General features: G+C 41.6%; 1 protein-coding gene across 1 annotated transcript; it reads right to left on the bottom strand.

The window, feature by feature from the left end:
- Window positions 1-47: 47 nt before the first annotated feature.
- Window positions 48-12,542, bottom strand: PDHA1 (pyruvate dehydrogenase E1 subunit alpha 1). Its single transcript, XM_085051075.1, has 11 exons — window positions 12,356-12,542; window positions 9,595-9,663; window positions 8,060-8,233; window positions 7,279-7,405; window positions 4,879-4,970; window positions 4,417-4,509; window positions 3,078-3,233; window positions 2,821-2,892; window positions 2,092-2,159; window positions 1,122-1,230; window positions 48-504 (listed from the first exon to the last, which is right to left on the bottom strand). Exons 1-11 carry the CDS (start codon window positions 12,419-12,421, stop codon window positions 340-342), a joined length of 1,191 nt encoding a protein of 396 aa, XP_084907201.1. The 5' UTR covers window positions 12,422-12,542; the 3' UTR covers window positions 48-339.
- Window positions 12,543-14,970: the final 2,428 nt, after the last annotated feature.

A 14,970-nucleotide genomic window follows, 5' to 3' on the forward strand; every position in this document is an offset into this window, starting at 1 on the left:
TTCTGGGAAAGAGTTCATGAAGAAAAGAAAGCAAACAGACCATTAGATAAAGGTTGGTAAAGTTTAATTTTTATTTTTCTTCTTACACTGTACGTAACACATACAGCAATCCAAAGAAAGTCAGTAATGCAAATATATAGCACTTTAAATAAACCACTTTCTCTTAATTTAGCTTGTTCTGAAACAACATTCAGCATGTTTAAGAAATTCCATAGATGGATTTCCTTACACATTTCCTCTTTTGAAAGAGCTTTTAAATAAGCTTAAGAGTTGTTTATCATAGTTCCTGTAAATGCATTCACTTATTCTTATGAATAAGTTACACCAACAAAAAGGCCTTTAGCTGACAGACTTGTACTTTATCCACTGGTTTGGCCCACGCACTTCAAAGGGTGGCTCATTGAAGTAGATGTGGTGACCCAGTTCTTCCAATGAAGGCTCTGGGTCAGTGGTAGCAAACTGAGCAGCTTCCTCAATCTCCTTCCTTATTGCCACATCAATTTCCTAAACCAAAAATGGATGCTTATTAGAAGACAGCTCAGAAAAAGCATCATAATTTTGAATTTAAAAGCTATGATTAAGTATCAGTTAGAATTAGTTAACAGTAACTAGAAATATAAAATTAAAAACCTATAAAAACTCACTCCCTACTACACTGCAGTATTTTGGGTAGTACCAGTATCTTACTGATAGAGGAACATGAGCCCACTGAGCCTCTGGGTCAGTGCCATTATTTTTTATTTTTTAAATAGAGTTGACAACAATTGCTTGGAGGCTTCCTGACTTCTTCACTAGGATTCTTGACTACTGGTAACTTTTCTTTCCTCCAAGACTCACCCCTTTACTGGGAGTCAAGAAAGCCCAGGTAATTTTGATTTCTACCTGTTAGCAAATGACACCCACAGCCTTAGTCAGCACCCAAAATCAAAAGGCCTTTCCAGCAGAACACAGCTTCAGTAACTGGTCTGCAACAAAATTTCACCTTCACCTCTAAGAATGATAAAGTAAACTTTACGAAACTTCAAAGCAGGAGCACTGCACACTGCCCTGTGATGTGCTTTCTAGAGGTTATCAGTGTGTGACTGCTCAAATGCTTTCTTACAGGGTAACTAAAACCATACCTTTAGTTCTTCAACACTAGCAAGGTTGTTGTTGACCATTCTGTCCTTCAGCAAAGTAATGGGATCACTCTTGCTTCTCACTTCCTGAATTTCTTCTCTAGTACGATAGCTAAGACCAAGACAGGTAAAGACATCAACCCTGGAGCAGAGGTAGGTTCTGGACACAACACACTTACAGAATAAGGTGTGTCCAAAGAGTTGTCAGGGATGCAATGAAAACACAGAACATTCATCACTTGAAGGATGGCACAGCAACAACCAGAACTTTCTGTAGATCTGTAAATGCCAACTGAGCAGAAGTAGCTGCAAACTCAAGGGAAAGGGGAGCAAACCCAGCCTGAGACAATTACTCTGAGGAGCCATATTTCCTCCTTCCCCTCCCTGCCTAGGGAGGGGGCTACATGACATGTACATGCTTCCAATTCATTGCAAGTTTCCAGTGAAAAGCTGAAATACATCTCTACTTCACGCAGACAAATTCAGCTTGTCAGGTGAAGCAATGCCTGAGTCTCTCTGGCACCTGGATGTTTGTATTTTTAGGAAGTGTTCTATTTGTCTGGACAATCCAAACTGCTCTTTAATTTTACCTTACAGGATTTTAATCCTCTTTTAAAAACCCCAGAAAATAATACTGCTTTTCAGACAAAGCTTCATTAGGACACACCATAAGATCACACTGAAAGGAGAATTCACTAATAGAGAGCACAGAAGTTTAACTGACTTTGTGCTTGTTCTAAACCCACATCTTTTAATTCTGCAAGTAAAACAAGTGTGTTACATGGCCACAGATTATCAGCTGAGCAACAAGATGAGTGATCAAGCTGCTCATAGCAATTTCATCATAACCTTCAAATGCATCTGACAGCTGATTTAAACACTGAATTTCACAGTTTAATCTCTTAAAATTTGACTATTTTACTAATTTACTAATTTCTACTTTTCAGTGAAAGAAGAAAGAATGTGACAGTACCTTATTCCAGGGTCACTCATACTGTGGCCATGGTAACGATATGTCTGTAACTCCATCACAAGAGGACCCTTAAAATGAAAAACAGTACAGAGGATGTTACCACCATCAGTGACCAAACTCATTACAGCAGCAAGTATTTGCTAAAGATGAATCACACCAATGATCAGTTATTTTAATGTTTTTTTCTCAGTTTAAGTTATATAACAGTAGCATATGCAATTTCATTCAGTAAAATAAAACCTAATTATTTTCAAATGAAAGCATGTCCTGATACTGTAAGCTTTTATTATCATGTTCTTATTGAGCAGCATTAACATTTTCCTCCCTTCCAATGACATTCTACTGTTATTCAAAATATTTCAAATTACTTGTTTCTCACAGAACCTTCGTTACTGGAAGTATTAAGAATCTTCAAAACCAGTGTTATCATATTTGGGTGACAGACACTAACTGACTCACCAAACTTTTACTTCACTTTCCATTTCTTGTAGAGAATGATTATTACATTCCTTGATGCTTCCCCTAACTAATCACAAAGAACCCAACTGCCTGACAGTAATAAAACCTTTCACAACAGAATGTAACTGTGGTAGAAATGGGACAAAAATGACAGTACAAATAATATAATATATTGTTTGGTTAATACAAATTGAGGAACTACATATGAAGCAATAGCTTGTAAGAATTCCAACCATAGTGAAGGAATGCCATTTCAAGTTACAGACTTACTTTTCCAGATCTACAGTACTCAGCTGCAAACTTTGTTGCTTCTCGGACACAGAGAACATCCATGCCATCCACCTGGTAATGAGAAACTACACATTACGCAAAAAAGTGCCAGCGCCCAAACTTGCAATCTCAGTATTTCCACAAGTAGAATAGGAATTCAGCTTCACATAAATGTACACAGACATAAGAGAAATACATATGTGTGCACTGTGAAGGTGTGTGCATATACATTCCCACTCAAAAAAAGCTGTACTCACCCTGAGCCCTGGAATGAAGTATCCTCTTTTGTAGTAGTCAGTGCTGGCTGCAGCTCTTTCAACTGATGTTCCCATTCCATACCGATTGTTCTCGCAGATAAAAACACAAGGCAACTTCCATAAGGCAGCCATGTTGTATGTTTCAAATATCTGGCCCTGAAAGAAAAAGAGTAAGGGTACATCTCATCAGGGAGCTTGGCCTTCAATCATTAGGCTCTACAGACAATCCTTCAGTTGCAGAGGTCTAAAAATTTTAAGTGATCTGAAACCAGCCATTTGTTACAGCTCAGAAGGAATAAAAGAGAACCTACACTATGTAAGGTAACTTTAATCTCAATTAGTATTTTATAGAACTTAATTTTTAAGCCTGAATCAGTATCTGTGTTAGGGTAGCACAAAACCTTCAATGTTAACTCAGGTATTCCAGCAAGTCATAAAAAACTTGACAATTAATTAACCTGGCAGGACACCGCTACAGCAAAGTAAAGTTTTAAAGTTTGACTGCAGTGACTGCATCAGCCCTATTGCTCTGAGTCAAATTCAGGGAAAACCATGAACTGAGAAAAGTTGGGCCTTGAAAGCTTTGAAGGTGGGAAACTATCAATGGTACACTTAACCACCAACTGCTTATCTGCTTTATAACATGAAGAGACTGTCTGGAATGTCAATGGTACATGGCTCTGCAAGAATGCTCTGTCCTCTCCTGTCTTTAAAAAACCTAATTTATACATTCCTTCCCATCCAGCAACATTGTCATCTTCACTGCCATCTTTCAGAGTTGTCCTTACAGTACAGACATTTCAGGGTGTCACACTTAGGTGAGCTGTGCACAAAAGAGGGTAAGTAGTAAAATCCCTCCTCCCAAGACTCATGCAATGTTCACATAATTACCCATTAGCCTCACTTATTCCCTGAGTATCCAGAGTGTTCATAAAAGGAAGGAGCCAAAACATTTTCCCTCCACTACAGTGACAAGGGCCAAGCTCAAAATGGGGGTGAGGAAGGACACAGGTCCAAACTATGACTAAAAACTGCAAGCACATGCTACATTCTTGATATGTAAAGGGCACCTAGCAATTAACTGTTCATCTGAATCACCCCTCTGAGGACTACACAGTTCTTGGAATTCGTCCCTACCCAAACACCTAAGACAACTCAAATAAGAGGTGGCAGTGTCCAAAATCTGCAATGTGCCTGGCCACCTACATGGAGTTCATCGACGTTGCCTGGGTTGCAGGTACACAGGAAGGGCAAAATGTGTTCTCCCACTCCTGGGAGTAAAGGCAGAGCTCATAGAGCACAAAAGGAAAATCAATTCCCCCCAGCCACACTCCTTTACCTGATTGGCTGCACCATCCCCATACAAGGTGAGGCAGATTTCATTTTTACCGAAGTATTGACAGGCCAGCGCAATCCCAGCTCCAAGAGGAACCTGCCACAGAATACAGGACAAAACGACATTGTAGAACAACGTTTAAAGGAGTTGAAGATAGGCAGCTTGTGAAGTCTAAGGAGACATTTAGACTGTCAGAGACCTGCTCAACAAACAAGTTTTTACCCACACACTTCCCTCTGTTCCAACTGGTATTACAGCCAAACTACAAACATGAACTGTATTCTCAATTTTATTTGTTTTTGCTACAGTTTACAAAATGGTGAGCACACCAAAGTAAGCCGTAACAGCCACAGAGCAATGGTATCTGCATGCAAGTTCATACACCACAAAAACTGAGAGAAAACACTGTCAACAGGACTTGAGCCAAATTCAGCCTGGGTTTGAAAACAGAAGTCATGTATATACCTGAGCACCAACAATACCATTGCCACCATAGAAGTTTTTGGTATACATATGCATTGATCCTCCTTTTCCCTTTGCACATCCTCCTTTACGACCTGAAACATGAATAACAGCAAGTTATTTTTTGCAGGAAAAATACTATGCAAATGAGAACATCTAAATCAATTCCTAAAGATATTAACAGTAAGACCATATCTTTGTCATTGGATTTGTGTGGAGCTAAGACTGATGACCTTGCTCATACAAGTTCACAGTTAAGTATCTCAGAAAACAAGAGAAGGGGGGGAAAAAGAGAACAATAATGAAAAAATAATTCCGGAAATACAGATGAGATTAAGAAAAACTTTTAAAACCAACCAGAAGTTTCAGTGTCCTACTATACAAAAGCACTTTCAGATAACTCTGGGGTGTTTTATTCAAGGTCTCATATATTTAATCTGCAAGAAGTATATTTTTACTGTTGGCTTCTGCAAGAAAGATAAGAATGCTGTTCCACATAAGTTGCAGTAATTTAGACTGGGCGATAATCACAAGCAAAAATTACAAACAGGACACTGAAAAAACCCCAGCAATTACCAGCTCCCCCTTCCACCACAGTATAAACGTAAGTCACCCAGCCCAGCTTTATTCAAGCTGTAGTTTGAAGATAACCAGTGATCCATGAAGCATTACATCAAACCCTATTTAGAAGAGCCCATCTAAGAACACAAAATTTCTCATCAGCCCATTCCATTTCCTATTCTCATCTGCCTTGTTACTATCCACAGGAGAATGTATTTTATTTCTAATAAGCACAGCTTGTCTGGTTGGGTTTTTTTTTTTTTTTGCATTAGCCTTTATTTTATTTTTAGAAGTGGGTCTCTTTCTGAATTTGTACTCCTCTTTCTTACTTAATAGTGGATAATTTCTATTATCGGTCTTTCTCATAGCTTTCATATGTTTATGAATTCATTTTATGAGAGCTGTTACAGACTGCCAGCTAGGAAGGATGAAAGGAAAAAAAAAAGACTAAATATAAGAAGAATAGTTTTATGATTAAGTGAAATATACCTTTAGTAAGCTCCCTCCACTTTTGTACAATCCTTCCTTGTATTTTAGAATGTATTTAAGAACTCCTGATTAACCAATGACACTTTTTGTTACATTTTCTACTTAGTACACAAATCCATTTCTGAAGCAATTGTCAATTCTCTTGAGAAGTCCTTGCCTATCGCTTGTTTCCTCTAGGATTTTATCCACTGGTCTTATTTTGAGTGACTCTGCTTCCCTCTCCTTCAAAGAATTTTTTAAATTCTGTTATTTCCTGGTCATTGTAACTCAAGTTCAGTTTGACATTTTTACTCCAAATCTTTCTTTGCAAGAATGGGCTTTAGAAGCACTTCTCTCTAGGAACTTTCCCCAAGTGTAATTTCCGGGAGTTTTTGTACTGTAGCCACTTCTTCCCAATTAAAACAGCCCCAATAAAGTCAAGCCTAATGTTATAGAAAATTATGTGCGTAATGAAATAAAGAAAAAGCCCACCACATTATCACTCATATTTGTAGTTTCAGGGCCAAAAGTTGGCTTCAGTCATGACAATCTTCTCATTTACTTTCTGACTTACCAGTATCCAGTGACACTTAGCAAATCAGTCATCCACTAGATTCTGGCTTTTGTGCACATCATTGATACGCATTCTTAGCATACACAATTCTTAGTCTACAAAATCATACCTCTTCTCTAACCCCAAAACATGCTCTCCTACGTGAACATTTCAAACATGCAGATTCTCAGATCAAGTCTGTATTATGCCAGTGATGCACAAAGGCCTTGAAGCGCCTTGCTCATTTTTCACTTCTGGCATCATTCACAGATCTCAGAAGAGTTCATCAGGCTGATCCTTTTTCTCTGCTCCATCCTCGACCCTATTGTGGACAGCCATCTCTCCTTTCTACAAAATCTCTGTCTAGATTATCATTTAATATTCTTGTTACAGTCATATTTCCCCAAACCATTCAGTTTATCATTATAGGCAGTGTTAACCAGCCTTCCTAAGACTTCATCACCGTAATTCTGAAAATCCAGGTCTCTCTCCTAGGGAGGGTAATGCCCTGTCCCACTAGAACAAATGCCTACCATCAGCAAGTTCAAAACTGCTGCAGCACAATGAATACAGCATATGGATTCAAGAAAAATCTTATTAATTTGTGATTTAGAAGTATCAGCACTTAAATATTCCTTATTTGTTACTTTTCACACTAAAAAGTGTCTGCATTATAAAATTAAAACACTGACTTATTCTATGTCACTAAACTGCTTCAGAAGGCCCGGTGCACTTTTTGCACCATCATGACATTGACTTTGAGCAAAGAATACTGACACAAGCACAGCAGCAAGTGAATCCTCACTTCACTGAGCACGAACCTGTAAGTTCTGCGAGAATCTCCCGGATAGGCACTCCTCGGGTGTAGGTAAAGCCGTGGGCTCTGTACGCTGTTATCACGTGGTCTGTAGGATTTATGCCAGCCTCGAGCCCCACACAGCAAGCCTCCTGTTACAAAGGACAGGGAAGCTTAGCAATGAAGAAAAATACACAGCTGTCACAGTCAGCACTGTGGCACACTGTCCATCCCACATACGTCAATATCAGCAGGTCACAGGAAGAACACAGATACAGGAGACTGACTTAAATCTCAAGGGTTGGAGGCATGCCTGGAACTACGATGGCCTTGGGCTCTAAATTCCAACCTGACTGACCAGCAAAGGCACATGGGAGAGGAACCAGAATCTGCAAAAATCTGAAGAATTCCACCCCCCACAAATGAAGTATCTCAACAACCACAATTCAAAAGCATCAGGGGATAAAATGGACAGACAGCAAAATTTCAAAAAGTTCGTTAAGTTTCTTCTCTTGGCTGTTGCTTTTTAGTGGGCATATGATCCATGAGATACAGAAACAAAAGCCATCAATGAAAATTTGAGGAGGAAAACGCAGGCCTTCAAATGTGCTCATTCTTCACATTCAGCTGGTCTTTCGCTGCACTGTGCCTTTCCCGGTCTCTGTGTCTCCCCTTCTCCCTCCTCTCTGTCCCTCTCCTTCTCTTACAATGTATACACATACTCAGTTCTACATTCTCCACTCTACAAAAATCGCTAAATTAAGTAACGTAAGACAATATAAGACCTCCTGGCCAAAAGTTCTTACCTGACCATCATATAAGTGGCAGAAGCCACGAATGATCTTCTGCTTGTAGAGCTGGTCAGCCTTGAGCTCCATGCGCCGAATGGTCTGCATCATCTTGTAGTAATGCAGCCCCTCCTCTCGAGTCATCACTACCGTGGTGCTCGGCCCCTGTTCCAGTCGATGGAGGTCACATTTCTGCAAAGTTAAACAAGTTGTTATTTCCTGAAGATCATTCATCCTTTTTATGAATATTACTTGATTCTTCTATGATCTGCCACTTTCAAACTCAGAGCACAATTCCTTTTAAAAAAAGCAAAACTTAAATTCATAGGTCAGAACAACTGTAAGGTTTGTGCACTGTTTCAAAGTTCAGGGAAATAAACTCCTTGCCTTTAAGAAAGACAGATTTCCAATCACAAAATGAAGCATTTCTGTTCCTACAAGCAGAAGCTGAACTAAAGTCCTCAGAAAATATGGGAAAAAAGCACATTTCCGTAGTTGTTGCAGGCCAATACTTGGTAAGAGCTACAGAGGCTTAGTGAAGAGATAAGAAAGATAGAGAGTCTCCTTCTGTAAAACGGTTTGTACAATCTGACCTAAGACTGGCCTCACCTCTGCTACCTCTGCTATAAATAACCAATACGTTCAGTGGAAGAAACCAAACACATTACTCTGTCAGTGAAGATTAAATGGCCAAAATACTTCTATATAGGTTAAAGACAGTTTATCTCAATGCAAAAGTCTCTCCAGAGCAAATCCACTGACACCTACATGAATTGGATATAACACCTGGGCACACTACTCAAGACAACCCTACTTCAAAGTACACAGAACAACAGAAACTTTGGAGTCTTATAAATAACACAGAACCAAACATTCAATCTTGTATCTACTCAAAAAACACTTTCCATTTAAGTATATATTCCTTCCCTTCCACCTGTGAAACACTTGTCATACTTCACAAACAAAAAGGGAGAGGGTGGAAAACAATCCAAGCTATTTCTTTCAGATTTTCTTTCATCAGTTCCTGAATGAAACACCAGCACAGAAGCTATTGCCAACAGAAACATCACTTTTTTCCTAAAACCCAACCACAGTGGAAAGCTGGCAGAATATAGTACACATTTTCTGAGTAGCACCAAATCAAGCATTGAAAGGATGCCATATTTTCTCCTCAAAAACCCATACATACCTTAATCAACTGCCTGTTTGGGACAAGCTGCAAACACCTAATTGCTTTAAAAGCATTAAGGAAACGTAAGAACAGAACACAAAAGGTTCTTTAGCTCCCTTCTGAGTCTGTTCTCACAGCTGCATTGCAATATCACAGCTGCAAAAAATCACAACTTCACATTCTTAAGAAACAAGTAACGTTACTGCACACTGCCAAACACATCACTTCCAGATGCACTTAGTAATCAGGTCAGATAGTGAGGGGTTTGGTTCTGGAAATTCAAACCGTATTTTTTAAACTGAAAGAAATATGGGAACAACTCCATCAGGTTAAGATCTGCAACAAATGCTCACACAGAATGCCAGTATTACGTGTTCTTTACCTTAATCTCAAACGAAGCTTCACTTGCAAAGTCTCCATAGTTACGTGATGCTACCATCACTCGAGAGGCCTTAAAAAAAAGACAAAACCAAAACATGAGCAATATTTACACGTAATTATCAAGTAAAAGTATGTGAATTTTCAAACTATTTCTATAAGTACTCCCAAACTGAAATAACTTATGAATTAGACTCAGTGGCATATCTTGTAAAATTAGGGAACTTTTATTCTGTATGCATATATTGAAGTCCTTTAAAACCCAGTATTTAAAACTAAGATTAGAAAAAGAGAAAATAATTTAAACTTGTAATACCCTTTATTATCTAAAATAAACCCAGTAAGTTTCAAAACTTTGACACTGAAGAGCACCAAAACCACAAAAATAATTGTTTCTCCCTTCACATACCAGGCTGACAATATGAGGAGAGATAGCCAATGCAGACTTTGATTGCTCTTTGTGCTGACTGGAATTTTGCCTTGATAGGAAAAAAAACCAAAAACAAAAAACCCAAAGCCAACCAAACAAAAAAAAAACCCCAGAAAGTATCTGAAATATGAACTACTGTCACTCTTTCTTTTCGATAGGAAGAGTAATTGGGGGGATTCAAAGCCATAACAATGAAGACAGAGAGCATCATTTAGTAACAGCATGGCCACTACTTAAAAATTATGTGGAAACACAGAAGGTACCTGAGGATACATGAAACACAGAACAGAAAGGGTGGCATGGTGGGGAGAGACAAGAAGGATGTTTAAAAACACATTCACAGTTCCACATTCTTAAAGAATGAACACAGGCTATTGACTAATGAATGGTGGTGATTTTAGATGACTTTAGCAAAGCTTCACTGCAGCATCAGACAGACGGGCCAGTGTCCATGCATGTGCTGTGGCCACAGCATAAGAACACACGACACCTTTACTGGCAAGAACATACTGCCAATTGAGTTACACAAAAATGTCAGCAGCTCCTTGAGCCAGGGAATTCACATACATTTAGCTGAAGGCACATTTCATCAAAATTTTGAGAATGTCCAGGTCACCATCTCCAAATAAAGGTCTGACACACAAGTGTAAAGATTGGGAGAAAATTCTGGTTACCTACTCTGTTGCATATCTGATTTATCAGTAACAATGCCCCCACTCACTCTGCCCCCTTATCAGATTAAGTATTTAGAGGTTTTATTTAAACCAAGTTTCTACACTATTTACCACAATACATAAGTACTATCAGTGAAGAAAAGCTATTTTACTTCTAGAGTAGGAAGTATATCCAGAATTTGGGATTTGCACTATCACGGAACGGCTCGGGTTGGGAGGGATCTCTTGAGGCCCTCTGGTTAAATCCCCTGCCCTGAACAGGACATAAAAGCAACACTGAGGAGTCTGAACAGAAGTCCTGATACGTGGCCACTACACCTATCAAAAGTAAAGTTTGACAAGACTGAGGCCTTACCTCACTAACAGCTCCCTAGGTTAGCAGCATTTGGAAGGAAAAAAAAAAAGGAAGAAAAAAAAGAGTAAGTAGCTGTACCAAACAATCAGGGGAGGAGAAGCCAGTAAACTATTATTCAACTAGAATAAAACACTGCAGGTGATAGTTTCCATACCTGGAAATCCATCTGTATACTCTGGAAAATGCTCAAGGCATAGATGAGATACTGCTCTATGGATTAAGTCTACTTCTATTTATTTGGTAATTTATGCCTTCACTACAGAGGTGTAGGAACAATTCCAGACAAATATTTACATACTTGGTAAGCAGTAGGATCCAAACATCTTTATTAAGATATCTGTATCAGATCTAGCTTGACATTCCAGGAAAATGCAGTATCCCCAGAGCAGGCCAAGTACTTGTAGTAAGGGACTAATTTTAGGCACCCATATTTGCAAAATTGAATCTAGATATTTTATGTGTGAATTAGGAAATACTCCTAGATATGCAGCCCCAACACAGATAGGAAAATCTTCCAGGAAATGTTCTCCTTTGTGCCATTCTCATGGATCCAGTCATCCACAAGCAGTGAATGCTTGGGTGACAGAGCTGCCTCAGAACAGGGGTACAGAAAGACATCTGCTCTCTATGTCAAAAAGGCAGGTGATTTCCAGTTACCAAAAAGTACCTTTTAACTCTGGTTTTGCCAACAAGTTTTTTTCAGCAGGGTTAGTATCTCCTCACGTTCACAGTCATTACAGTGGAATAAGGAGAATGAAGAAGTGGTAAAAGTATGATTTTTCACACAAAAAAGATAAAATACAAAAAATGACTCACACTAATGACAGAAAAATAACAAACTTTGAAAGAAAATTCATGCAGAGGTTCAAAGTGGCTGTTGACTGAGCAAAGGGAGGTCACGCAGCTCAGTCAGACGCTGAACCACAGTCAGGCCGAGCAGATCTTTCTGAGGGACATGACCTGTGCTGTCATAATATACACAAAAGCCATCGATCCAAGCCCTGCGACACCGTGCGTTTATAAAGCGAGCTCCTGCACGCGGTGCCCATCTGACTGTCAGTTGGGACCTTCACGCAAAGTCGGGGGGGAAGGGGGGGGGAAGCTTTCCTTTTTTGCCCTTCTTTAATTTTTCTTTTCCTTTTTCCCTTGCGCTGCCGGAACCACGCTCCGGGCCGCTCCCGCCGCCTGTGCCGGGCTGTCCCCGGAGCTCCGCCCGCGCCCCCCGCCCCGTCCCTCCCCACACGGCGCCCGCCGGGCCGCGCACCACCCCCGGCCGGCCCCGGCCGCGCTCACCGCCCGCACTCACCGTCCTCCCGGCGGCCGCCGGGCCCTGCAGCACCCGGGAGAGCGCGGCCAGCAGCATCTTGCGCATGGAGCGGGAAGGGTGGCAGCGCCTGGCGCGGGGCCTCGACCTCGGCTCTCCTTCAGCCGCCGCCGCCTCAGCCGCTCACCGCCGCCTCCCCTGCGTCCCCGCGCCCTGCGCGCATGCGCGGCCTGCGCTGCGGCGGCGCCCCGGGCAGCGCCCCCTGCTGGTTGCCGGAGCCACAGAGGTCATTAAAGGTCATTGGATGTGGGAAGATCCGATCGCCTCACGAGCCCTCTGAGGGCGGCAGAGCCCCGCCGTACTGCGCGCCCCGGGCAGCCTGCACATAAGGAGGAGTTTTGGACTCTAGGAGGAATTTCTGCACAGAAGGGGTGATTAGACACTAGGATGGGCTGCCCAGGGAGCTGGTGGAGTCGCTGTCCTGGAGGTGTTTAAGGAAAGGCTGGACGTGGCGCTCAGTGCCATGGTCCAGCTGACGTGGTGGTGTTGGGTCATGGGCTGGACTCGATCATGTCAGAGGTGTTTACCAACCCCATTGATTCTGTGAATCAGGTTTCAATGTTTGCTCTCCTGCTAGGCGAGAGCTGCTCAGCGTGAGCATCCCCTGATCTTTAAATGCACAAAGTCAGTGTTGAAACAGTTTCCTCTTAACGTCACCGGCATCCATCCCTTGGGAAATACACAGCGAAGTTAAGGTTTAACTTAATGCCGCAGAGCCCTCCCATCGCATCACATCTGCTGATCTCTCCCGGCAGCCTCCCCTGCTCCTGCCGCCAGCTCGGGGGCACGCTGGGGTTGGACATTGGGATCTTGGAGAGCTGATCCAGGGGAGCCACCGTGCTGCTGCCCTGGCTCCGCTCCGTGCCCTGCTCTGTCCCCTGGGCTCTGCTGACAGCAGCACCGGTACAACCATGGGGTGAACACACAAGAGATGCAGCTGATGGGTTGTGCACTCTGCCCGGTCCCCTGCCAAAAAAGCCCAGAAAGTAAATTCTGTTCACCTGTTGGCATCACAAATGCTTGTGTCTGCTGAGTCACACAGGGTTCACAAAGCTCAGAACATTTGCAGCACAAGTGATAAATGTTTTGAGGCATAATTGCCAGTGAAAACATGTCCCTCAAATGACACCCTCACCTCCATTGAGACAGGACTGAAAGTAGTGTCTGTGTCCAAAATACAGCCTCATCTGGATCCCCACTGTACTGTTCACCTCCTTCCTTGGCTTTCCCCTGCTCCATTAATAAGGACACTCGTGGCTAATATGATTTCTTCCTCACCTTGTCGGTAATGCAGAGTAAGAAGAGAGGTAGCCTTCTCTCATCTCATGAAGATGTTGTGAAGAAGCCTAAGTTTTCATTTATTTGGTTTGTTCTTGCTTAGAAAAACAAACCCAGGCTTGGTATCAGCTTGCTGGGGAACTGAAAATTAACTGGGCTTCCTTCAGCTTCAAGTACTGGTGACAGAGCAGGGCATTGGCAGTGCTCAGCATCCTACCTTTGTGCTGCTGCCCTGCAGGTTCCTTGACATACGCTGTGCATTTACATAAGCTGGAATGTCTAAAAGAAGCAAAATAATGCTACTGCTTTTCACTTCTAAGAAAAAAATCTGAAAGCATTACCACTTTTGCAATCATGAAATCCATCCTGGAGTAGCTGGATAATTTTCAGTGTCCCTAGGGATAAAGCAGTTTCTTGCTAATACTAGTAAAGGCAAGTCTCTACAGGAGCCTCTAGTGAAATCTTTCTTGGCATGCAACTTGTTGGAAATTCGAATTTTGCAACTCAGTTCTGCACTACTAAGCAGATTTAGGCATCGTTCATGAAGCAACAATGGCATCAACAGCAGCTGGCCTCCAAGAGAATGAAAAGCAAAGTGAAAAGGTTGATCAGTTGTCTCAGAAGGCATTTTTCCCAAGGTGTCTTTAGTCTGTAGCACTTTACTGCTTGGAAAGCAAGCACGGACTTGCTGGAGATGTTCTGCAGGCAGGGAGTGGCTCTGCAGCTAAAGAAAACATTATCCAGAAGGTCTGTGTGTGATTTTCCCCAGGGCTTCCAAGGTGCTGTGATACCCCCAGAGGTCCCAAGACACTTCTGAATAGTGTAGCCATCTGTCTGGAGGTTTGCAGGCTACATTTTTGTCAATCAGTCTGCAAAGTCCTGGAGAAATTACTGATGGATTCATGCACATCGATGGTGTTCATGCCCATACCAGTTCCATCTGTGAGACTCAAGAAATGCAGGTAGGACTGTCCTCCTGCCCAACTCAGGTTTGTAGCAAGGCCAAGTGGCACCTGGGCTGGGATAACTTGGACTTGGAATGATGCTGAGGCTGTCAGAATTTCCTGCAGTGCATGGCAAAACAAGGATTCACCACTTTTAATAGTTTTCACATTCTTTAAATGAGGTTCATCAAAAGAATGAAGTATACTGGTATCTGTACATGAGACAGGAAGCTTCTGGTAAACTCAAATGCCAACTTCACTAAGCAACACTATGAAGTAGAGGTTTCAAGAGATCTATGAACAATTGTTAACTGGACAATTGCTCCTGCTCAAAGGAAAATTGTTATTATTACTATTATTACTACTACAAAAGAA

The sequence above is a fragment of the Lichenostomus cassidix genome, chromosome 1 (assembly GCF_008360975.1).
Source record: "Lichenostomus cassidix isolate B80296 chromosome 1, HeHo_3.0, whole genome shotgun sequence".
NCBI lineage: Eukaryota > Metazoa > Chordata > Aves > Passeriformes > Meliphagidae > Lichenostomus > Lichenostomus cassidix.

What these genes read in the sequence shown, in the direction of transcription:
- PDHA1 (XM_085051075.1), bottom strand. Translation starts at nt 12,421, where the DNA reads ATGCGCAAGATGCTGCTGGCCGCGCTCTCCCGGGTGCTGCAGGGCCCG. An exon ending in ATGGTATTGTTGGTGCTCAG is followed by an intron (nt 4,510 to 4,878) that starts GTATATACATGA and finishes ATTCTGTGGCAG; the next exon opens with GTTCCTCTTGGAGCTGGGAT. An exon ending in AGTACTGTAGATCTGGAAAA is followed by an intron (nt 2,160 to 2,820) that starts GTAAGTCTGTAA and finishes TTTCATTTTAAG; the next exon opens with GGTCCTCTTGTGATGGAGTT.